General features: G+C 43.9%; 1 protein-coding gene across 7 annotated transcripts in view; it reads left to right on the top strand.

The window, feature by feature from the left end:
* The window catches only part of PDE8B (phosphodiesterase 8B), a 269,611-nt gene that overhangs the window by 141,607 nt on the left and 102,734 nt on the right, over positions 1 to 25,270 (top strand). For 6 of the 7 annotated variants that reach the window (XM_077867434.1, XM_077867425.1, XM_077867414.1 and 3 more), the window contains exons 4-9: positions 2,703 to 2,762; positions 5,079 to 5,136; positions 12,074 to 12,162; positions 19,428 to 19,506; positions 22,952 to 23,092; positions 24,611 to 24,699. In XM_077867434.1, the coding sequence (XP_077723560.1) occupies positions 2,703 to 2,762; positions 5,079 to 5,136; positions 12,074 to 12,162; positions 19,428 to 19,506; positions 22,952 to 23,092; positions 24,611 to 24,699 (516 nt within the window). The remainder of the gene's footprint in view (positions 1 to 2,702; positions 2,763 to 5,078; positions 5,137 to 12,073; positions 12,163 to 19,427; positions 19,507 to 22,951; positions 23,093 to 24,610; positions 24,700 to 25,270) is intronic. The other variant, XM_077867393.1, reaches the window with a different exon arrangement.

Here is a 25,270-nt window from a genome sequence, read left to right as displayed (position 1 = left end):
ACTGCAGCAGAAAGGCTTCCAGGGATCCAAACTCCCCCCTTGTTTACAGGAACGCTTATACTCCAGGGGGGAAAATGCATACCTATTCATAAATAAATGCACTCATATGCTTTGAAGCTAGACAGCAAGAGGTCACTAATTAAATGCTAGACCAACACAGACTCCAATTACATATGGAGCTGGAATTTTCTTGAATATTAGTAAGTGAACGAAGTGGCTTCTTAGATCCTTTGGCACCCTGACAAGAAATGATTGGATTAAGAGATGTTTCTCATCATAGGCATCGCCTTGTTATTCTTTGATCATTTTCAGTTTCCCAAAGAAGAATTTTTCGTACAGAACCTATTTTAAAACGTCTTACTGGTCTCAAATAAGCTTATTGTTCTGGATAGAAATATTTTCCTTTTTTTATTATATATATATATATATATGTCAAAATATTGGGGTGATACTTTCAGTATTAAGAAATATTGTTTTCTTTTTAAGCGATCTACAGGAAAGAATTTGGTCCTTTACAACTAGATCTACTTTTCCTTGGCCTTCACTTAATTTTCTTACATGATTTTATAGTAGTAACACCACAATCCTTTGTGCATACATGGAATGATTTAAGACCAGCTTCAGGTGTAAAAAAGAAAAATTTCTTCTTCAGATAAAGATGAAATTAAGCAGATAAAGCTTTGTAACCTTCCTTGAATATAAAGAAATTTAGTTTTGCTATCTAATAAATGTATTCCTATGGGGGACCTGTGTAGATCAGAAGCCAGGCTGTATATCTGGGAGTGTACTTGCTGACTGTTACTGCTTATGTTAAGGGCAACCAGATTCCTGAATGCATGGCTTCCAGTACATGTCCCCCTAAGATGAGTTAGGGACCCACTCCTGGCAGATGTACATTCTTTGTTGTCATCCATGGTCCAAGATCCTGGATTTTTGAGCTAGACTGGACCTTGGCTTAACATGCTTCCTTACACCTTTGCCCCACCTATTCCAGTCCCTCTTTGTCCTCTCAACCAGGAAGAGGTCCGGGTCTCCCTGACCATACCAGTTCCTTTGGAGGAATGAGAAAGAAGAGATAAGCAGCAGGGAGCAACCTCAAAAATGGAAGCCAGTTTCAGAAGAAGCTAAGGGAGCATGGGCTCCAGCCCAGTTATGTTCGTAACAGTGTTTGAGCCTCTTGAGGCTCACCTCCTAGAACACAGCCTAGCACTATAGCCTTGACATCTCACTGTGGTGGAAGAGGCTGTACAAATGTGAGAAGTGCTTAGTATTTGCCTTAGAGAGTAGGGCATACCTCTATGTGGTTTTTTTCATTAGATGGTAACTGGTATTTCTGCTGAGAATTCAACTGGCTCTTAGGTAGAAAAAAATTGTATCTTGATCTTACCAAGCCCTGTGCTGTGGGCTGGTTGAATTGGAAGTAGTCTGTGCTAGCATTCAAAAGGGGGCTTGAGTTACTCCTCTAGTCCCACAGTGAGTTAAGGCATTAAACTTAGGGAGTTTGTTCAAATACCATTTACCTACCAGGGGAACTGTTACTGCCCATAAGAGCTGGTCACTTCCCTGAGCCTTCCTCACACCCCACCCTGAACAGAGTGAGGTCTCAAGGAATAGGAAATTGGCAAAGTACCTTTTTTGAGAAAGGACGGGAAATTTGAGAGTTGAAGGAAATGAAGCTGTACAAGCTGGCTTTTTGTAGGGGAGCAGTAGTACAGACATGTTGAAGCACAGAAAAGCTGAAATGCCAATAGCTAGAAAAATCAACAAATACACGTTGTTTCACAAATTACCCGGGAGCAGCCTTGAGCCTTCTGTTCTTGGAGATGATGGTTCTCTTCCCAGGGATCTCAAAATAAACAGAGTCCAGACTGAGGAGATGGGTCAAAACAAGCATGCTTATTTGTACTCAGATTCAAGTATGTGGCCCTTTATTAATAGTTCATCCAGTTCACGAGCCCTGACCAGGATGATTCAGAATCTGAGCTGCAGCATACAATAGCACATGTTGTAAGAAGATACACAGACCTCAAAATTCTGTATCCTTACATATTCTAATCCTGTTAAATTCCTATGGAGTAAAAGACACAACCGTGACAGTGGCTGCAGTGCAGTGTTTCCCAGCTTTAGTTCATGACCCAGTTGTTAAAAGCATCTGAGCACAAACAACAGAACAACCTCCCAAAATGAGGTGGCTCTTTGTACCACTCTTACAGGTTTCAGCCTGAATTAGTGTGTCCAGCTGCCAGTGACTGAGTTATAAGGTCATCCTTCTGAGCTCTCCACTATTTTAAAAGAAAAAAGATCCAATACAATTAGCTCCCTAAGTACAAACTGATAACTGGAGAACTGTAGGACTGCCAGTTTCTTTGGAGAGTGGAATTTCAGTCAGAAAACATGGAATGTAAGTGGAATTTGCCAGTTTTTGAAGTGGAAAATTGGCAGCTCTGACCCATTGGACAACTGCCCAGGCGTTAAAAAAGAAGTTTTTTGTTTGTTTGTTTGTTTTTGTTTTTTTTTTAAAGGAAAACAAAGAGATTGTCCTAATCTACAAAGGGCATCTTTCTTCATTGTCTTCATGTGTTTTCAGACTTTCTCTTGAGGGGAAGATTGGGTTTTGTGCTATTTTCAATGTGAAATTCTGCATTCATTCATTGTCCCAAAGCCCAGATCACCTGGTTTGACTCGGAGCCTTCTCGTTGCAGGTCGATTCGGGCCACCAATCCTTCCGAGCACACGGTGATCCTTGCGGTGGTTTCACAAGCGTAAGCTCACGTTCATCCCCAGCTGGGATTAGTACTGTTCATTCTGAAACATGTGTCTCATGGAATCTAGTCTTTGAGCCAGCAGAGCAGCGGGCATGCCCTTGGCCCCACAGCACCAACCTGAGATCTCGCTTTGTGGGGGTGTTATTGGTTTTGCAAGTTTCTGGAAATATTTAGATTTCTCCCTAGATTAATTGCTATTAACCCATACTAGTACACCTGAGGAAGAAAGAGGTACTGTACTCATCACATGCTAGAAATGGAGGGAAAATCTGAGGGAGGTGTCTGGAGAGAGTTAGTCCTTACTTATCTTTTTTCTTTGAAGAGAAGATGTGGGAGCCTGCTTGTTTTTCACTAAAGAAGAAAATAATTACAGCATGAGCATGATGAAGCACTAAATGCACTGGAAGGAGAGGATTGTATAGTTTGGGCCAGGACTGTTCTGTGTCTAGAAGCAGAATGGTAGGATGTTTGCCAATGTTGGAAGGTGACAAAGCAGGAGGATTAAACTATGGGATGAGAAGCAGCTCTGTTGGGTTTGTTGTTGTCTGAAATGGCCACCCCTTATAATGAAAGATCTAAAAGGAAAAGTTGTTTGTACAAGCTACAATCATTGGAATTCTTGCAGAATCATAATTTGTATTTGTTTAATGGCCATCCTTCATGCCAGAGAGAAGAAGGCCAGCAAGTAATATGGAGTATATACCTTGATAAGGACGTAGACCTACTGGACTCAGCCCCATTGTGGCACCTGGCACCGATTCTGTGACAAGCCAGCCACAGAGACAGGAAAGTTCAGGTCTCCCCTCAGGCAAGCCTGGCCCAAGGGAGATTTGAAATATTGCATTCCAAAGCCATATTCGTACTGGAGGAAATCATGGCTTCAGAGTTTTACCCTACTCAAAGACTATTCCTTAGCTATTATTCCTTGGGTCTGTGTTTCTTCACCTGATTCCTACAATGGGCGCTGGGCCAAGGAAAGGAGGAAAAGTGTTCCCGTTGGTTTCATACCGCTTCATTATCCTGGTGGGACATGAGGCCTCAAGGGAAGTGAGTGAGGGGGACCAAGGTGTGTTCAGCTTCCTCATCCCCTTGCTTGTATTTTGTCTTCTGGGTACTGTGAGGTGTTAGTAGGGTATCCAAGTCCTGTGCATGGCTACTGGGGGTAGACCAGGCCACATGCCACATCCTCCCAGGCTGGCTCATTCCGTGGACCCAAAAGTGAAACAGTTTTTTTTTTTTTTTCCTAATCACATAGCAAAAATGCTTACTAATCCTTGACAAATAATGAATTGCTATGGCTTGTTATTTTCCACCCTTTCCCCCCCTATTTTTATAATAAAATATTTTATATAGATATAGAACAATAATAAAATAAATACTGAGTTTGTACAACCCCACTTATGAAACAGAATGTTACTAACACCTTCAGATTCTTTTTGTGCCCTTCTTCATTTATCATTTGAAGAAGGTAGAGCCTGGAGTTCCTGAGTAGAAAAGTGAGGAGGACTGCTTTGCCCCCATAGGGAAGGTGTGAGCTATACACAATACCACAGACAAGCACCAAGATTTCTCTTCCTGTTCTTTACCTGGTCCTCCACCCAATATCTTTTATTTCATTTTCCTTCTCTGTTTTCCAAGGTATATACTCCATATTACTTGCTGGCTACCTCAGGGACACCATTTCTCTCTTAATGATGGAAGCACAACTACAGCATGTCTTCAGGATAAGACATTGTACTCAAATTGAATTTCTGAGACCCAGCTGTAGGCTCAGTGTAGGAAACGTTCCCATGAAATGAGGGACGATGATCTGTTTTTTCCTCTTTTTCCCTTCTAACTCAGCGTTCCTGATGACCCTTCTTTTCCATTTAGCCAAAGTGCCAGTTGTCTTACTCACATTGAGAGTTGGACCCAGCCAGGTCTTGGGGTTCCAGTTAGGCTTCCAAAAGGTTTGGGGGCAGCATAATGGACAGAATGGTCTCTGGAATGAACATTGCACCTGCCTTGTCCCATCCATTTGGTGGAACTTTCAAGGACAGCCCAACTTTGGAAATGGCCACTCATGTGTACCTGTGGTGATGCTTTCAGGCACACTGCTAGAGTTTTCTCTACTGTTGGTGTTCTTTTTGCATCTGGAAGGCAGCTGTAGAGCCCGGAAGGCAGATACATCCCGGAAGGCAGAACATGCTGGTCAGGAAGCCACAGTTGGAGCAAAAGCCATGCTTGCTTGCCTCATGGCTCTCTCTCCATGTTTCAGTGTGAGGAAGCCTGGTTTGTATCTGCTGAGTGACTGGATTTTCTGCTTTGCTGCAGATCGGGTGACCGTGAAGAGACCTCAGTGCTCCCTCTCCTGCATGCAGGCTTCAACAGGGTATGTATGTAGGAGGTAACTCGACATCTCTCTCCCGTACTGACACCTCACCTGTGACTGTCGCATAACAGCTCAGCCATATAGCCATGGATAAGCTTTAGGGGAGTTGAGTTCCAGGACTGTGAGGGAAAGGAAGTAACTTTCAGGAGGGTAACAAGCAACTGCTAGTCAAGCTTTTTCCTTCATAACTTCATGCATCCTAGTTACAGAACTGTAAATGGCCTAAAAACACATCTTACTGTACCAGCTCAAAACTCTGTAGTCCCAAAGTGACCTCACTTAAATGAGTCCAGCCAGTGAGTTTCAATATACGTGAGTATTAGATAGAGTTAAGTCCACCAAATTGGCATCCAGGGCTCTGTGATCATGAGGGCCTGGCCAGAGCTTGTACCTCAGGGAAAGGCCCACGATGGCTTTCACATCTGTGAACTCCTGGTTTAATTTTTTTTTTTTTTTTTTTTGAAATGAACTCCTGGTTTAAATGGTAAATGACAGCAGAGAGAAGTTCTCTGAGTGACAGCTACGTGCATAACAGTGATGTTCAAGCTTAAGATGCATTACTCCAGGGGTGATGTCACTAACAGAGACTCCACTTCTTCCTGACTTCCCTCCTCACAAGACCAGTAACTGTTCAAGAACAAGAGACTGCTGAGAGAATCTTGGGGCAGGGAACTGAGGCTCAAGTACCCCCTGCATTGCAGAGACCAGGTCAGACTGTGTAAGCAGGGTACAAGAAAGTTCCACAGTGCCTGCTCCCCTGGGCCAGTGCGAACCCATACAGAGAAGTCTCCCCTCATCTTCTAATGGAAAGAGAACCCCGTGGTGACAATGAGCTCCCTTACCTCAGCATTAAGGGTTGCTTTGTGGGAGCCCCTCTTCTGCTCTTGCGCCACAGGAATTGCAGGGGGGTCCGTGTGTCTCAACCGCTGGGAATCTGACTGTCACCAAGAAGGGGGGTGGGGCTGGCAACAACCAGCATGTGGTTCTTGGCCCACCAGGCTCATACCTGTGGTGCCCAAGTAGTAACCCCAAGCGGTGGTTTTGCTCATGCGCAGAACCGCATCATGAGGGGGCACTTGACAGGATGAGCACTGGGCGTTACGCTATATGTTGGTAAATCGAACTCCAATTAAAAAATATACAAAAAACAAAAACAAAACAAAAAACCGCGTCACGGGTGCACTCTGACCGGGGAACTCTGCAGTATACAGATCGACTGGATCTGGATCCTCAGATGAGGAGTTGGGCTGGTTCTATAAATGGCTTGCCAGGGCAAGGGATGGAATCCCAGCCACCATGGGGTGTGGCCTCAGGCCCTGTCTGACCGGAAGGGCTGGCAACAACTCCTGGAAACAATACAGCCAGGTGGCTCTTGAGCTAAGAGGGGGGCACGCAGAGCTGATTGTCCCAAGAATAAAGGCCATACCCAGCCTGGAGTGTTTCTGTGCTACTTATTATGCACAGGCAGAGGGATTAATTCATAGCTGAAGCTGAGGGTAGCTCCCAGCCTCTCCCAACCTGCAGAGCACGTTTGGAAAATTCAGAGTAGCCTGGAGTGACCCCTCCTCTTCTTGCCCAGGTAGGGAAGGGGAGACCTAGCCGCACTGGCTTTGGCGTGTCTTCCAGCCCCTTCTGCCCAGAATGGCTAAGGATAACTCCTGGCAGCTGTGTGGCCCCAAAGCACTTGAGTGGAGGGGCAGGCCAGCAGAACTGATAGTTTGCATAACAAAGCCACTGGCCCTATTCAGTCAGGGAACTTGGCAAGGCAAGCAGGTCTGCTTGAGTTAAGTTTTACTAGCTTTAGAGCTGCTTCTCCGACTGTGCTGGGGGCAGGAAACAATTCACAGCCCCACTCATCATTGAGTGCAGCCTTTAGCCTGTCCAACCTGGGAACCTAACCAGAGCACACAGGAAGCCGCATGGCCCATTCGGCAGCCCTACATCCAGTGGTACTTGGACACAGAGTATAGGGCAAGCCTGGTGGCTTCACCTGGCCAGGAAATCAGTGCACGCTCTGGCCTAATTTGGGTCGCTAAAAAATGAGCTATGCAGCTCTTGGGTCCCATCCTGCTTCCCTGCCAGTTCCTAGCTTCGTCTACTACTGAATATAGTCCCCAGACCTGACCATCTAGTAAGCCTGACCAGGAACTTCAGTTGACTTTAAAACCCATCCTATAGCTTCACTTGGGTAGGGAACCAAGTTGGCAGTCCTAGGTAGCTGTCCTCAGCCAGTAGCACACACCTCTAACTCCTCCGGAGAGTTTGAACACTTGCCTTGCCCTGAAATAGGCTATAATAGCAGGCTCCCCCTGCCCAAGGTCATTACCAGAAATCACACTCAGAAACCCAAACTGAGCTGACTGATGAAGAATGGTCTCTGCCAAAGCAAACCTATAACATCTCTAAGCTTAGCCCAGTTATTCAAATGCAGATACCAATATGAGGAACCAAGGATCATGAAAAATGGAGTACATAGGACACCACCAAAGGAAACTAATAAAGCCCCAGTAACTGACATTAAAGAAATGGTGATCTATGAATTGGCAATAAATTCAGAATAATCCTCTGCAGGAAGTTGAGTGAACTGCAAGAAAACACAAATAGCTAATGGAATTAGGAAAACAATTGCACAAATAAAATGAGTTTGCTGAGGAAATAGCAGCCATCCAAAAAAAAAAAAAAAAAAACCGAACAGGGAAAATCCTAGAATGGAGCAACACAATAACTGAAGAATTCAGAAGCAGGTTTCAAAAGTAGGCTTGACCATGTAGAAGAAGGAATCCGTGACCTGGAGGATAGAAAATTACCCCATTATAGGAGCATAAAGAAAAAAGAAAGAGTGAAGAAAGCTTACGGTAATCATGGGACACAGTGGACCAAAAACAACCAACCAAACAAACCAAAAACCACATAATATTATCATTATAGGTATTACAGAAGGAGAAAAATGAGGAACAGAAAGTATACTTAAAACAATAATGGCTGGAAACTTATGAATCTGGGGAGAGAAATGGACTTCCAAATCCATGAGGCTCAGGAGACACCCAATAGGTTAGATCCAGATATATAATACTGCTTTGCTATCTTGGGTTTAAAAAAAAAAAATCCTTGTCATAGACCTGGGAGAAGCAGGAACTGCCTGTGTGACGTGGTGGTTTTGCGCTTTGGTATGCTTCAGTGTGGAAGTCACAGTGCTTGCAGAAGTCGCAGACTGGTTCACTATATGGGAGAAATGAGTGTTTCTCATTATTTTTATTTTTTTAAGATTTATTTATTTTATTCAGAGAGAGAGAGACTGAGAGGCAGAGACACAGGCAGAGGGAGAAGCAAGCTCCATGCAGGGAGCCCAACATGGGACTTGATCTCGGGTCTCCAGGGTCACACTCCAGGCTGCAGGCAGCGCCAAACCGCTGTGCCACCGGGGCTGCCTGAGAGTTTCTCTTTAGCAGCGTCACTTACTCTCCTGGCAATTTTTCCCATCGCCTTTCTCAAAGGTGCTTTGGTTCTGGACACTATTCTTAGGTGCCGTGTCTTAATGAGAATGCCTAAGACAGTGCTTCTGAGTTTTGGAATGGAAAGTTGCAAAAGGAAAATGGTCAAGCCGTGTGGCTGAGACTGAGATATTTTTTTCTCATTTTCTGAGAAACAATGTAGAATTATTCACAGGTTTCCTAAATTTTAGGTTAAATGTTGACCCACATACCAACATTGTTCTTTACCTGTGGGGTAGGATATCTGGGAGCGTGAGGATGCCGGGGTTTTCCTCATTATCTGGGAACTGAGAGAATGACAGGATACACTGTAGGTCCTGTCAATGAGGAGCCTCGTAGGTGCTGTTAACTGTCCTGGAATTCAGCTTTTAGTTCATTGATCCTGCCTCTGATTGGTTTAGAGATTGGCTGGAGGGCTAAGATCGCACACTTAATACCAGGAGAAACACCTGGCCCTCTCTGCATGCCAATGCCACTAAGCAGATTAAGGAGGTAAAGTCCCCTGTTTGCTTTTTGTCTTGTAACCTGTTAGTGCTGCTCTAGCTGTTTCATTTTCCTTTGTCGGGATATGGTGCTGCTTTTTGCAGTCAGCTACTTAGATAGCAACCTTCTTGGGAACGTGACAAATGGTACCTGTCAGGGAACACATGGTAATCTTTAGGCTGGGGCTGACCAAGGCCGCGTGCCAGCCAGGTCAGGGTGCCCCCAGATAGCTTGAGCTGCTTTGTGGGAAGCACACCGTACCTACTGAGCCTTTCCCCTCCTGAGTTACTGTGGCTTGGGATCAGCAAAAGCTGCCCCAGGTGGCTAGAGTCCTTTTTTGGGTAAAATCTTGTCTTTGGCAGCTTTCTCCCTCAGCACCCTTGCAAACACGCCAGCTATTCTTGCCTTCCTTGAGGTTGTTTCTCATCTCTGGGTTGTTTTGTTTGTGTGAAATCATCTGCTGAAGCTCAGCTCTGTGTTGCTAGCTGATTGGCCACTGCATCAGCCTGTGGGTCCCCGAATGGGGATCCGGGAACAGATAGTCCACAGCAGCTCTCTTGGAAGCTTCAGCAGCCACGTGTAGACTGCCAATTGCAGGGTGCTCAGTGCCCTCCGAGCCTTTGACAAACCAGTATCGCACTTAGCAAAGGGCAATTGCAACACCATCTCTATGAACTTTTCTGTGCTCCTTTTTATTTGAGAGGACACTTAACAGGTGTTCGTGGAGCACTTACTAGGTGAACTGCAACAAGCTAGGCCTGTCAGGGGTACATAGGTTGGCCCTCTTTCCTGAGGAGGCTTCCCATGGAGGAGAAAGTGGAGAGCTAAGATGGATTATTTGTCAGACTCCATTTGAGGGAATTTACTTAATCTACACTCGAGAGATTTAATATTTTCTCCATTTTTGCAGAGGAGGAAACAGGCCCAAAATAACTAAATAGTTTGCCAGAGCTCATAGTCATGACAAAGTTAAGATGGAACAATGTGTTATTTAACCCCAAATACCACATTGGGGCCACTAAAGTAGTGGTTCCCAAACTGTACCGTGGAGCACTGATGTTCCAGGAAAAAAAGGCATCTGTGGTCAAATAAGCTTGGGAAATCAGTGAGAACTCTGTTCTTGTTCTTCCCACCCCTGGAAATACACAGTGTACACTAGCAACATTGCAAATGAGCATATTGAATGCTCTGAGAAGTTCTGGCCTAAAGAAACATGCTTAAATATCTGAACGTAGGGCCCAGGAATCTACATTTTTAGCAGAATGCCTGATGATTCATAGCATATTGAAGTTTGAAGGCCACTACTTTTGATTCATTCACATCATTTCAGTAATATGAGTTAAGTATAGCCTGGAAAATCCTCCAGAGAGAGGTAGTAGAATCTTGTGCCTTTGGACTACAAACACACTCATTAAGTGCCAGCTATGTACAAACCAAGGGTTCCAGTGTTTAGAAACCATCACCTGTAGAAAGCTATTGTTCACTAAATACTACAATGTTTAGTTCTTGGATCTAAAGAAAAATAAAATCTCAGTAAGTTAGTAATTAGAAGTGGAAGTGAAAATATATTATGATCTTATATACTGATTTTATATATTGTGATCAATGTATTACGTATCTACATACATATAGGCTTTGGAGCCTAAGGTATTATGCTGAGTGAAGTAAGTCAATCGGAGAAGGACAAACAGTGTATGTTCTCATTCATTTGGGGAATATAAATAATAGTGAAAGGGAATATAAGGGAAGGGAGAAGAAATGTGTGGGAAATATCAGAAAGGGAGACAGAACATAAAGACTCCTAACTCTGGGAAACGAACTAGGGGTGGTGGAAGGGGAGGAGGGCGGGGGGTGGGGGGGAATGGGTGATGGGCACTCAGGGGGGCACTTGACGGGATGAGCACTGGGTGTTATTCCGTATGTTGGTAAATTGAACACCAATAAAAAATAAATTTATTTTTTTAAAAAAGGAAAATAAACCAAATGTAATGATATCTCTAGCTTTTGACATTATCAGTGACTTGGGGTTTTTTTCTTTATATTTTTCTGAATTTATACATCTTAATGTGCTTGACTTTTATAATTAAAAACAGGCAACAAAAGTTAACTACTAAAGTTTGTGTCTTAAAAAAGGAAACCTGCCCAACTGTGTTTAATGCAATATTTTTGAAATTTATTTTTATCACAGATCCTTTTTAGTATCTTAGAAAGCATCCACTAACAATGCTCAGAGCTTGGCTACAGGCTGTTACATAATTTTCACCCATCCAGAAGTTCAGCCTGAACCTAACCATGTTTAGCTGTGCTTTGTAATAAAAAGAGAAAGTATTTCTCTTCTGTGTGTGTTCACGGCTTCACCCTTTTGCTTACCCCCTACCAGCCTCCCCCTGGAATAGTGGGTGACCTGAGTTATTCCCCAAGGGAGAAGCCATCCACCTTAGATGCATGGAAGTGTGTGTGTCTGTGTGTGGGGGGGTGGCGGGGTGGGACAGAAGAGGAGGGTGCAGTTGGCAATCAGAAGATGAGGAAGTAAGCAAGGCGGGGTCTCTTGCCTTGAAAAGGATCATTCATTCAGTGGCACATGCTGAACATGTCCAGTGTTGGGTTTTAGAAGACCTTGCATAGTGTTATGTGAAGCAAACGTGTTCCAGTAATTAACGAGATTGAGGAGGTAGCCTGTGCCCTTGTGTGTTTATTTTCCTGTGAGTATTCATAATGAAGTTTTACCCCACCTTTGTTATCAAGGGAGTTAAATATATAGTATAATCTGGTCTGTTTCTCATACATTTAAACAAGCATTGCAAACAGCTTGACTACTATTTTTTTTTTTTTTTATCTCAACTCCTTTCAACTTCTCAAGTTGTCTTATGTAACAGAGTTACCTGGGGTGGGAAAAACTAAATTCATTTGACTACTTAAGAAGTAATTGTATGTCTTACCTGTTATCTTTGTTTTCTTTTCAGAGATTTATGGAGAATAGCAGCATAATTGCTTGCTATAATGAACTGATTCAAATAGAACACGGGGAAGTTCGCTCACAGTTCAAATTACGGTAGGTAGCAAAATAAGAAGGAACACAAGGTTAACAGTGTTGTATAGAAGCTTTTGTCATCAGGCTGCTGTTCACAGGTTCCTAGCTGAACCCCAGAGATTTTGAAACTGTTAAACAGGTGATGGTAGTTGGTTAAATGGCCAAATCTAACCTAGGAGCCCTTTGCTTAAATGAAATAAATGAGAAAGCATTTCTTGTTTTGACAATATTTTCCACTATTTACAGCAGTTTTAAAATCATACTCCAGGAAGAGTACTGTATAATTTTCATGTACTTAAATTGAGATTACGAGTAAGCCTTTAAGGATTAGTTTCTATTTAGTACTTTAACATTTATAAATTCCTGCTTGGATTGGTATGAATAGGGGCAAACCAATGGGTATATTTACTATGCTAACCCTAATAATTGCTGTGTAACCATGATAGCAATTTCATGAGGTCTGTTTGTCACTTCAACACGTGAGGAAGTATTTTCAAGAAATTTTAAGTCTCTTTACAGGCGTATATGCTTTAAAAGCAGGCTTTTCATGATGCTCACTTCTGAGATGGGATTGTGTAGGCATTGAGGTGCTGGTGGGATGTTCTGCTTCTGGGACGTCTGGGGATATTAGGGCCTTAGCTCATGCCTGGTTTTGCACAGCCCCACTCTACCACACTCTCAGACCCCAATTCCTTCAAACTATCCCCCTCAAGTAGAGAGAAGGGCAGCGAGGAAACTCTTGTCAACCTATAGCCCCTGGAGGTAGTGGGGGCAGTCTTTAGCAGCTCCAGGCTGTATGGATGCCAGAAGGTCCTTGGCACGGTTTCTCTGTCTGGCCAACCCAGAGTTCATGATGGTTTCAGGCTCAGTGAAAAATAAGATAGCATCTCATTGAAAATGACTATACTTATCTTGATTACTTAATTTACATCCAAAGAGGACAAACCATTTGTAAACTTAATTTTTTTTTCTGCCATCCTTGGAAGTAAAATGGAAGTAAACCACAAAGGCAGGCTTTTTTGGGGTTTACCCTGGTTAGGGAAGTAACTTTTTTGATGGATACAGAGCTTTAAGAAATAGTGTTGGGAAGGGTGCCTATGTGGCTCATTAAGCCTCTGCCTTCTGCTCAGATCCTCATCTCAGGGTCCTGGGATCAAGCCTACATCGGGCTCCTGCTTTGCAAGGAATCTGCTTCTCCCTCTGCCTCTGCAACCTGCCCCCTACCCCCACACACACCACCACCACTCATGCTCTCTTTCTTTGTCTCACGAATAAATAAAATCTTAAGAAGAAGAGGAAGAAATAATAATGTGGGGATAAACAGTCACTTTCTTAGGAAAGTATTTTTTTTTTAAGTCAAACTAGTGGAAATTCAGCTAGTTTAGCAGTCTTTAGTGAGGAATATTACTAAGGATTTTTGAATATATAAGTGAAGTTTAAAGCCCTTGGTTTTTTTTTTGTATCCTTGTATTAGCTTCAGAGAACTTTATAGAATTTTTCAAGAAAACTGCATTGCCTTCAGCAATTTATGTATGTCGTATATTGCTTTTATTCCTTGGGGTCTCTACTGTTTTGAGTCAGGGATAAAAAGACTTCTTTTTCTTTTTTTTCTTTTTTTAAATTTTTTATTGGTGTTCAATTTACTAACATACAGAATAACCCCCAGTGCCCGTCACCCATTCACTCCCACCCCCCGCCCTCCTCCCCTTCTACCACCCCTAGTTCGCTTCCCAGAGTTAGCAGTCTTTACGTTCTGTCTCCCTTTCTGATATTTCCCACACATTTCTTCTCCCTTCCCTTATATTCCCTTTCACTATTATTTATATTCCCCAAACGAATGAGAACATATAATGTTTGTCCTTCTCCGACTGACTTACTTCACTCAGCATAATACCCTCCAGTTCCATCCACGTTGAAGCAAATGGTGGGTATTTGTCATTTCTAATAGCTGAGTAATATTCCATTGTATACATAAACCACATCTTCTTTATCCATTCATCTTTCGTTGGACACCGAGGCTCCTTCCACAGTTTAGCTATCGTGGCCATTGCTGCTATAAACATCGGGGTGCAGGTGTCCCGGCGTTTCACTGCCTCTGTATCTTTGGGGTAAATCCCCAACAGTGCAATTGCTGGGTCGTAGGGCAGGTCCATTTTTAACTCTTTGAGGAACCTCCACACAGTTTTCCAGAGTGGCTGCACCAGTTCACATTCCCACCAACAGTGTAAGAGGGTTCCCTTTTCTCCGCATCCCCTCCAACATTTGTTGTTTCCTGCCTTGTTAATTTGCCCCATTCTCACCGGTGTGAGGTGGTATCTCATTGTGGTTTTGATTTGTATTTCCCTGATGGCAAGTGATGCAGAGCATTTTCTCATGTGCATGTTGGCCATGTCTATGTCTTCCTCTGTGAGATTTCTCTTCATGTCCTTTGCCCATTTCATGATTGGATTGTTTGTTTCTTTGGTGTTGAGTTTAATAAGTTCTTTATAGATCTTGGAAACTAGCCCTTTATCTGATATAAAAGACTACTTTTCGATGTTTTCACAATAGATAGGATTAGAAAAAGAGGGGTTTCGTTTTAATTCTTCAACTGTGCATTATCTGCAGCAGAAATGAATGGCTGTCCCCTTACTGCTTTGATAGGTGATTCCCTCATATAATTTTCAGTAACTGAGTTTGGAGTTTTCTTCAGCCACATTCCATGTGATGGCCCATGTAGGATGTCAGAGGTGCCTTGGTTGCCAGCAGGGCAAAGGCAGGTCTGGCTATTTGAAATAAACATCCTCAGCAAGTGCAAGGGTTAAAAGAAAGGGCTGGTTATTGTGCTGATGAAATTTGCTTAGAGCCAGGGCCCTGAACATTCTTGAAAGGTCTCAACAGATTCAAAACTTGGCCAGGTTCTAAGTACATAATACTATGTAAATCCTGGAACTTCTCACCCCTGGATAGCATGGGAGCTGGTTGGAGGAGTTGGACCCATTGTGGAGGGCATGATGAAAAGGCTAAAGGTAGCAATGCAAATCAGTGAGAAGTTGGTGAATGGACCTGGCCCAGGCAGGCAGTGATGCCAGGAAGGTAGGCTTACCCCATGTGCGGATCCCTTTCCACAGCGGCTTAAGGTTGGCTGGTAAGGAGCTCTCTTCCCTGGCATGAGCAGCCAGCTAGAGAGCAGCCCCCTGCAATGGGGAAAGGAAAGGAAGTGTTCTTCGCAGACCAGAGATGGACCAAGTGGTCACTTTCTTCCATTGCTTTTTGGCTGGTTCTGCCTCAAGCATCTCTAACTTCCTTCCCTTTTTTGGAGAAGGGTGTGTGTGCATGGTGTGACTCTTTCTGCATACCCTGTGGCCCAGTGGTCAGGGTGAATGACCCATTCTATCATCTCCTCAGCTCCCTCCGCATTCAAGGACATCTAAAGAACCCACCTGCATCTCAGAGTCAGGCAGGCAACTCTGTCACTCTCTGCAGATGGGGAAAATGAGGCTCTTTATTATACAATGCCAGAATAATTATAGTCTAATTATATAATACTTTTCTTTGCAATTCCTCCCCCAGCTGCAGCTAAATATGTGACATTACTAGCATTCTGCAAGGACAGTCTGTACTGCAAGGATGATGTCAAATGTTGAAGGTAGACCCTTTTGTCCAGGTCTTGGTGTGTGGTAATCATATTTAGCCAAGAAAAAAAAGGAGGACTATGTGATCAAACAATTACTTAATTTTAAAATTCCATGATAATTTCTACAGAGAAGAAATAAATCACATCTCCATATGCTTGATCAATTACCTTATCAAATAGGACAACTCATGAAATGGGGACTGCCTGGGGAAATATGGGGTGAATGATGACCACTTACCTCTACTAATGTTTCCATCTCCTTTCTGTGAAAAGAGCTATATTATCCAAAATGCAGATAAGATTTAGTTGCTTACCCAGAATTTAAACTGATCAGTTTATACTAACACAGTACCAGCAATTATTTCATATTAGTTGATATCTGTTGGCCAGGACTTAGACCCAAATCATCATGTTTAGTTGATTCCCAGTCTTAAGATGGTAGGAGTCCTCAATTTCAAAAAGAATCAAAGTCTCTGAGGGATAGAACCTTGTATTCCATGGAATGCTACACTACTCACTATCAGTAGATAGTTTTTAAGTATAAAGTAGTTTTTAGAGCACTTTATACTGGCATGGGCCCGGGTGACAGGCCCTGTGCTCCAGGAATAGAGTCCAAGCTGTGAAACCTGAAAGTAAGTGGTCCCTGTGGCATTGCAACCCAGGACTGATGCTGACCAAGAACACGTCTGTGACCACCCTGGCGGCCTCCCCTTCCCTTTTCCTGCTCCTCCTGGACCTGCTGGGATATGGATTTAGGTTCAAATTTAGGTTTCCCTAAAGCTACCACCTTGCACAGTCCTACCTTGTTGCAGGCAGCCTCAATTTGCGTGTGTTTTGAGTAGATTCTAGGGTATCCTTGGTTAAGGATCCAGGAGATAATGCAAATCAACCATCCCAGCCCCAGTGACAGAGGAAAACAGTGAGAGCCAGGGAGACTCTTGAGATGATCATAGCTACCCAGTATGTTGGTGGCAGTTTTGGAGAGGGATTCAGGCATCCTGTTGTTCAGTCGGATTCACTCGGCACCCCATCACACCACTGTTCTTTGTCGACGTCCTGCTAGGACCCCTGTAATATTTGCAGTGTCCATTGAGAAACTTAAAGGGTCTTTTAGAAGGTGAGGAGAAGTGGTTCCATGGCCTGTACTTCATGGGTTTCCGTATCAAGTTTACCTTCCCTTTGAGCTTTTTCCAGTTTTTCAACTTTTCAACCTGAAAGATAAAAAATTGTATCTGAGCTATAGTTACATGATTCCTAGGAACAGAAAATTAATACAGCTAAGGCTCTTCTGCATGAAGAGTATTAATAATTAATGCAAGCAATTAAATTCCCAAACTCTAGGAACATGATTTAAATTGATTACCTCATTTTGCTGCAGGTTTATTTAAGTAGAACCATCAACTAAATTGGTTTAAAGCCTAGGACTACATGGTGCAGTCCAGCATGTCACTGGGAGAAAACAGTCTGCTGGCCCTCCTCACGGTCTCCTACCTTGAGTCTTGATAACAATTTGCTTTGTTCCATTGGCCATCACACTGAAGATTTTACACTTTAAAGTCTTACATAAGGGCAGCTCTTGAATCGACAAAAGCACTAATACTCTGAAAGTACCTGTTTAAATGCTTAGGTGAGGCGTACATACACTTTCACAAAATGGGCAACAGAGGAATTGATCATTTGATAAAGTGTGTTATAGCTTGATTATCCAGCTCTCACATGTAGGGATTATTCCACACAGAGTGTGCTTTTCCTCATCAGACTCCTGGAGGAAGGGAAACACTCTTCTGTGCTGCCAGGTTGGGTTCTGGACCCACATGCCAGGAAAATACTACTGATAAGACTAGCTCTTGTCTCTGTGAAAAGCAAGTTAGTAGTGACTTTGGTAATAATTTAAAATCCTCTTTTATTCTTTTTTTCTTATTTTAAAAGATTGTGTTTACAGATACATGGTTAAGACAGTACATGGTTCAAATTAGTTAGACTGGAGCAGTTTAAATAAGAAAACCTATTGGACCCTTCAGGAATCTCAGAGAAGTTAGGCTTACCTTCTCAGCTCACCCTATGGTGATCGCTTATTACTCACCCATACTGGTTACCTTCGTCTCCACAACTGTAGGACTCTTGTACCCTTCAATGTGCTAAGATCTTTTACTCCTCGTGTTGATTACCTTGCTATTCTTGAATACGGTTTTTGGTTAGATATTTTGAGTATACTCCTGAGAAGAGATAGGTTGTGATTCACTTTTCTTCTCACCAAAGCCCTTTGAAAGTGTTGGAGAGTAAGGAAATACTGCTCTGGGGTCTTACAAATAATAATAAGGACTATATGCTGAATTCCTACATTATCCATAGCACTTTGAGAAATGCCTCACATAAACTATTTTGATTTTTTCAGCAACCTGTAAAATGGGTGTTGCTGTTCTCATTTTATAGATTGGGAAGCCGGGGGCCAGCCAGGATAAAAAGTTGCCCACGGGGATCCCTGGGTGGTGCAGCGGTTTGGCGCCTGCCTTTGGCCCAGGGCGCAATCCTGGAGACCCGGGATCGAATCCCACGTCGGGCTCCCAGTGCATGGAGCCTGCTTCTCCCTCTGCCTATGTCTCTGCCTCTCTCTCTCCCTGTGTGACTATCATAAATAAATTAAAAATTAAAAAAAAAAAAAGTTGCCCACGGTCCCATAACTGGCAAAATACAGAACCAGACTTCACTCAGTTTTTTCTGCCTCTACCTTGTCAATAGGTTAAAACAGGATGGCAAAGTTGGATGCCTCTGTGAGTGGGGAAAGTGAATAACATCTTCAGAGTGTGTTTTATAAGAAGCAACATCAATCAAGTAAATTTGCTTTGTTTTGTTTTGTTGTAATGGGTAAGAAAGCCCTCACTGGGGTTCTTTAAACAACCTGTACGAATAACAAAGCTCTAGTAACCAGCTACATACTTTCTGTGTTAGGTAGTAAATTACTTGCTGTATTTAGAGCTGCACTGGATTAGAAGGTACTGAAAAATCTAACCAAGAAGCTGAGAAGTGGAAATGATTTCAAATATTCCCCTTGGACAAAGAAGGTCACCAAGAAGGGCCTCCTGGGGGGCTCTACACCTAACCAGGTGGGGGGAGTTGAGTCCTGTCTGCCTCCGTCAGGCCAGTGGGTGTGGTTGAAAGCAAAGTGCCATATAAAGGCTTGTTTATCAGGGGTCACGAAAGTAAGAAAGGAGGAGAAAAATGTTCATCTGTTGCAAAAGGGCGAACAGAATGCCTCAGATTCAATTTGGGCTTAATCAAGTTCTCCTCATTGCTGGGGTCTTGACTTTTCCATGACCATTTCGTTCGTGAGGAACGAAACACAACAGCTTTGACTTAGACACGGAGCCTAAAGAGACGGTCTCCTGCTATCTGGTCTCTAGTGTTCAGTATTAAGGTTTCACTCAGCACCTATGTGGTTTGTTCTGTGATACGTGAAGACTTTGCTGGTTTCCACGTCTTCGTGTTATAGTCACAGAATACTTGCTATTCTTGATTCAAACTAGTTTAGTTCGAAAGGCTAGCGTGTTTTTTTTCCTTCAAAAAGGGCATGGTTTTAATGAATTTGGGCAACTGTTTACTTTGATAAGTCAACACATGAAATGCTGATGGTTTTATAGCAGCACTAATGTCCATCTTTTGCAACTTTCAGGGCCTGTAATTCAGTGTTTACAGCATTAGACCACTGTCACGAAGCCATAGAAATTACAAGCGATGACCATGTGATTCAGGTATGGAGACACTTCACCCGGAGATGTCAGAATAGAACCTTTCAAGTTTGAGCCATCCTTTATTGAGGAGCTTTGCCATAATCCTTACATTTCTGTTTATTTTCTTTGGCGAAAGAAACATCAAAGTGTGTAAAGAAAACTGATGGACTTAGTTTGAGAATTAGATATGCAATAAGAATGGAAAATTATTTAGATTAAGAACCTGTGACTTCTTTGACCAAGGTAGGGCAGATCTGTTGGCGATTTGTAAAGACAGCGTTTACATTACATGGAAACCTGTCAGAATTGTAGAGTAAGTGCTTATAAATGCCTTTAGGAATGAAATATTTTCCAAGGTACTCATGTATTTGCCTCCAGTTGGTTTATAATCACAGAGCTGGCTTGTATGGGAAAGTTGTCTTCCAAAGGAAAAGTGTATAGTAGAGAAAGCTTTTTTGAAGTAAAGTCATCTTACTATATTTGTTGGAAGGTAAGACGTTTATGCTTAAACAGTAGTCTGAAATGTAGACTTTTCCATCAGTGGATACCGGCCTGCCTGCAGTTGGTTTGCATGACGGCACTGAGTTTACAGTTGGAGCACTTGCTGTCATCAGTACAAACCAAAGACCGTGCCTCACGACAGAGCCCCCCGCTGCACACAGACACACCCTGCTCTTGTACCCTCAGCATCTGCCCTGCCTAGACCCTCATAAACAGGTTCATAACATTATCCCCTATACATTCAGGAACTCTATAAAAGAGACACAACTGTCCCATAATACAGATGGGGAAACTGAAGCCCAGAAAGATCAAGAAATTTACTCAGGGAAAGCCCCATTTAGTAAGTATTGGAACCAAAATACATAGCCATGTCTTTCTGACTGCAGAGCTTTCCTTCCTTTCCTTCCTGGTTCCCTGTTTGATTGTATTTATAGAATTTTTCTGGCTGCTCCTTGAGGTGGGTCTGAAAACTTCCTCATGTTGCTGCCTGTGACTGCCCGCCTGCACACACTCAGGCCTGCATCCTGGACTGCAGACCAAGACATGTTTGCTACTGACATCCCCCTCACTTATATCCAGGCTAGCACCTCAGTTCCATTCATGGAACACATTTGCTTTGTACCCCCCTTTGACAGGGGACTGTTGGGTTATGATTTTTATAATGAGTAGGAGGGGCTCCCTGTTCTCCCTGCTTCCCCATTTGTAATCTCATTGGTAACTCCTTGAACAGGAAACAGAGTCCTTCATTCTGTAGTGAGCAACAGGTAGTTTATCTCTGGGGGAGGTAACGTGGGAGTGTCCTCCCCTCCCCAACGCTACCACGAACAGGAAGAAATGGACTACGCACTGACAAATCTGAATATAAAACTCTAAAGCAAGGAGAAAGAAGTTGAAGAGAGGGTATTATATGCCAGGGGGAAGTAAAATGACATTTGTGTCCCGCATTTCAAGAGGAGTCCTCGTGGACGGGGTGTCTCACATGTGTTCTTACCCCATAGCAGAGTCCTTCGGACACTGCCTCTGAAGAGCACGTGCCTCTGTGTCACTGCTTCAGAGGTCAAGTGGGAACACTTCAATTTAGGAGCAGTACTTACCTTTTGTCCATCCATCTAAACTATTTACTTTATGACATTTACGTGCAGCTTACCATGTACCAGGCACAGTACTAAGCATTTTTACATTCTCATGTAATTCTTAAGACCATTTGATGAGCCAGGCACTACCACTAGAGCCATTTTACGGGTGAGGAAGCTGGGCACCAGGGAAGGCCAGCGGCTTGCCCCCAGTCCCAGAGCTAGTCATCGGCAGAGCCGGGATTTGAACTTGAGGGTGTTGGCTCCAGAGTCCAAGCGCCGGAGTACCTGCTGCGTTCCGAGGTTGCAGGAGCCCTAGCAAGAGCAGAGAGCCATGACTTGTACCCATATTTTCAACTTAATAATGAAGGTAGAATAAACACACAGGAAAATGTAGGAGGATTTTGTCAGCAAGGAAAACAGTACATATATCACATATTTACTCGACAGTCTTGAGGATCCAGAGAGAAAGCCTAAGGTGCCTTGCCCTTGGGGATTTTTATGTCTAGTGGGGGAGAGAGAGAAATAAACAGAAATTTGGACTGAGCGTGAGAAGTCATTAGAAAGCTTCACGGGAGGGAATGCGAGCCTGTAGGAGTGGCACCAGCTCAGACTGGGCAGGGGGTCAAGCACAGCATGCGGGGGTGGGGTGGTGAGTGGGATTTGGCGAGGCATGGAGATGGGGAAGGAGCGTTGTAGGTAGAGAGAGCAGGTGGGCAGAGGCCCGGAGGTGAGAGGAAAGCATAGGCAGCTCAGCCCGCAGGGGCAGGCCAGCCTGGTGGGCAGAGGCCATGCTGCGTGGCTACTGCAGGGGGGTGCACACCCCATGTTAGTGACGGGAGATCAACCAAGACAATGTCGCCACTACCCCCTTCTGTCGCTCTTACAAGGCCACATGCTAAGGCTCCAGAGCAACTTCCCAGCCCCTCCAGTGCCCAGGTTTAATGTGTCAGTAGAGGCTTTGTTCTTAAGGGAACAGGTCCCCAAGAGTCCCTGCATTATCAGGCTCCTTACCGCTGCCATCAGAGCGGAGCGCAGGAGTGATGCTGATGACAGCTTGCAAGGATGTGTCTGAAGCAGCAGATGGATGGGCATGATGTCCAGAGAAATCCACGACCTAGAGGCCATACGGTCACATTTGCCCCATGTTCTTTGTCTTGCCCCCTCTCATTCAGCATCTCATCTGGTGATTATTTTTTGAGAAGAAATTGGAGGGTAGAGATGGGAGCCAGGAGTCAGGCAAGGGAAAAGCTCTGAATTCCAGGGCCCTGGGCAGGAGTTTGGAAAGAAACGTGTTAGTCTGCTCGCCTCGGAATGTGCTGAGGGGACCTCTTCTCACGCCCACGTGTGCCCAGCATGAAAGGGCTGCTTTCTGCCCAAGTTGTTTAATCAGATTTATCGTTGAGGTTAGATGGGAAGTGGCCCCAAGCCATAGCGTTGGTTAGTAGATAGTGGCAATTAGAAAGGAGGCATGAGAGATCAAATCTCTGCCTTGCAGAGATGTGACTAATACAAGCCCATGACCTGTTGAACTAATTAATTTTTATTCTAACTGCTTTTTATTTTTTGAGTTTTTTATTTCATGGGCAATTGAGGATGAATAAGGCCCACAAGAGGCTGGCTCTACAAGACGAGGGCTTCTTGTTCTTCTCCTGGTAAAGAATTTCTTCCAGTATCCTCTGGTGTGCTGAGTGAATACACTGCTGCTCGGGAGTGAGGCAACTAGTCCAGGAGGCTTAGTGATGTGAGGGGGCCAGCTGGCAGCCACATCAGAGAGTGCTCATCTAGGGAACTTCTTATTGATATTCCAGTGTGTTCCTCTGGGTGCCAGCAAGCACTTGTGGGGGTGCACAGCTTACCTACCCTGACCTATAACCACCTCCTGTTCACAGTATGTCAACCCGGCTTTTGAAAGGATGATGGGCTACCACAAAGGCGAGCTGCTGGGGAAAGAGCTCGCCGAGCTGCCCAAAAGTGATAAGAACCGGGCAGACCTTCTCGACACCATCAACACGTGCATCAAGAAAGGCAAGGTGGGTGAAACAGGCAGATCTGCAAACCCCTCCTGGTGCCTTTTTTCCCTGTGAGTTCTAGGTGTCATGTCTTTAAGATGAGCTTCTTTCCTAACAGGATAACTAAGTGAAAGATCTCTTAGGTTTGCAAAGTAAGTCCATTTTGGGGTTAATTTTGGACACCAAATGAATCTGGTACTTAGGATGATACAGAATCTAATGGGTTTGCATAAGGAGAGTTTATCCTTTGGGTGACTGTATCCCCCTGTCATTGCTGCAGTATCATTCCTACCTCTGAGCAGAGTGCCACCCAGGCAGCTGTCACGTTTTTAGTGTGTCCAGTGTTGGGGTGACTCGAAGTATGTCGTATCAATATTTACATAGGGCCCAATTCTTGGTCAGTTTCCCTTTTTCTGTTCTCTTTCCTCATCACAGTTGGGTAGAGACCTATAGCTCATTCTCCCTGTCATGTCAGTTTGTGCAGCTGCTGAAGGCAGGGCTGTCAGGGCCGTCAGCAACTTTCCCCAAGCCCTTCCCTCCAAAGGAGGAGTGTGGCTCCTATTGCTGGACCTCCTGATGCATTTTCTTTTAAGCATGCAGAATGCTTTCTCAGATTATTTCTCTCATCTTGCTTTCTCTGATGTGAAGTAGTTACATAAGTACTGTATTCTTTTAATTGGGGACCACTTTTTAGGAATAAAATAAGTTTGGGTTTATATGACAGGCAACATTGATTTTTTACAAATAAGAGCAGTGAGCTGAAAATGGAATTGGAACATTATCAAGTACTCTAAAAAAATTTTTGTCAGGAGAGTGACCCCAGTGTACATACCAGTTAGCTGCCCTTGGGAGAGAGGAGGCAAGAAAAGGCTGTAGAGAAATTCAGATTCTGATTTATTCCCTCCCTCCTAGAAATAGTGGAGGTGCCAGAGGATCCCCCTTGAGGACACCAGGTTCTTTGTCCCAGCTGGTTCCCTGGGTCCAGAGGCAGCAAGAATGTTCATACTCTCCTTTGCTTGATTGATGGAAATTGCTAGGCGCCAGACTAATCCCAGAGAAGTCTTAATAGGATGCTCTGTAGGAGAGTCAGATGATAGATTTCAAGGAAAAATTAAGAGATAGGAATTTAGAACCACATTCTCCACTTCCTAATGTGGGCAAATCAGTTAGAATCTCTGAGCCTTGGCTTACTTATCTATAAACTAAGGATGATAATATCAAGCTCAGAGGTTGCCGTGAAGATTTTAAGGGAGACCCTGTAACAATACCTTGACCTGGTGCTGCTACACCCATAGGACTGAGAGTGGAAACTCAACCCACTCATCAACTTGGACACTGGAAGGCCAGTCTGGAGATGGACATGTTGATCTTTGGGGTCTTTGTGCACGGTGTCCACGAGTCTTAGGTAGTAATGGGTGCAATGGATGCAATGATAGAGCAGTGTTTTTGGAATGGTATTGCTTAACTTGACAAGACCCTCTGTAGAAGTAGCTGTAAACTTTGATGGAAGGATTTTAAGAGCTCTCTTTGTCTATGTAGGAGTGGCAGGGGGTTTACTATGCCAGACGGAAATCCGGGGACAGCATCCAACAGCATGTGAAGATCACCCCAGTGATTGGCCAAGGAGGGTGAGAGTGAATTTCTTGATCCGTTTTAGTTGAAGGGTTCCTTCTTTAGAAGGGTTCAATAGGCATTTGGGTTTGCTTATTGAAATGCCAGTGTAAGCATTAGACCCACCAATATGGTGGGTTGGGTTGTACATAGTATATGCCGGGGACAATTCCATGCAGCTGCCAACAGCTCCCAGACATGGCTTCCCCTCCCCTTCTCTTCTACTGTTTATAGGCTTTACAAAGCATCTCCCCAGCTGCCCACCTTCACTGGGTCACCTGTGGTTCCATCATCCCCACTGACCTCTGTGTTTAGGCTTTCCCCTGTTATAAAAACAACAAAACATCAGGGCTCACTGGCCTCAGTCCTGCACTGGAAGTCAGTCTACTCTCCTTGAGGCACTGGCTCTGTAGTGGTTTTCTCCGGGCTGGCTCTGGGTTTGTTCCACAAGGCAGAGAGCACGCTGGAGGTCACAGTTACATAGGGAAAGGGGTGTTTGACCACAGGCTGAGGTGATCTGATTTCATTTAATCTCAGATTATCAGACAAGACTATTTAAGAAGGTAAATACATAATTTCTTTTCCTTC

This window comes from Canis aureus, chromosome 2 (genome assembly GCF_053574225.1).
Source record: "Canis aureus isolate CA01 chromosome 2, VMU_Caureus_v.1.0, whole genome shotgun sequence".
Lineage (NCBI taxonomy): Eukaryota > Metazoa > Chordata > Mammalia > Carnivora > Canidae > Canis > Canis aureus.
This window is presented reverse-complemented; position numbering and strand designations above follow the sequence as displayed.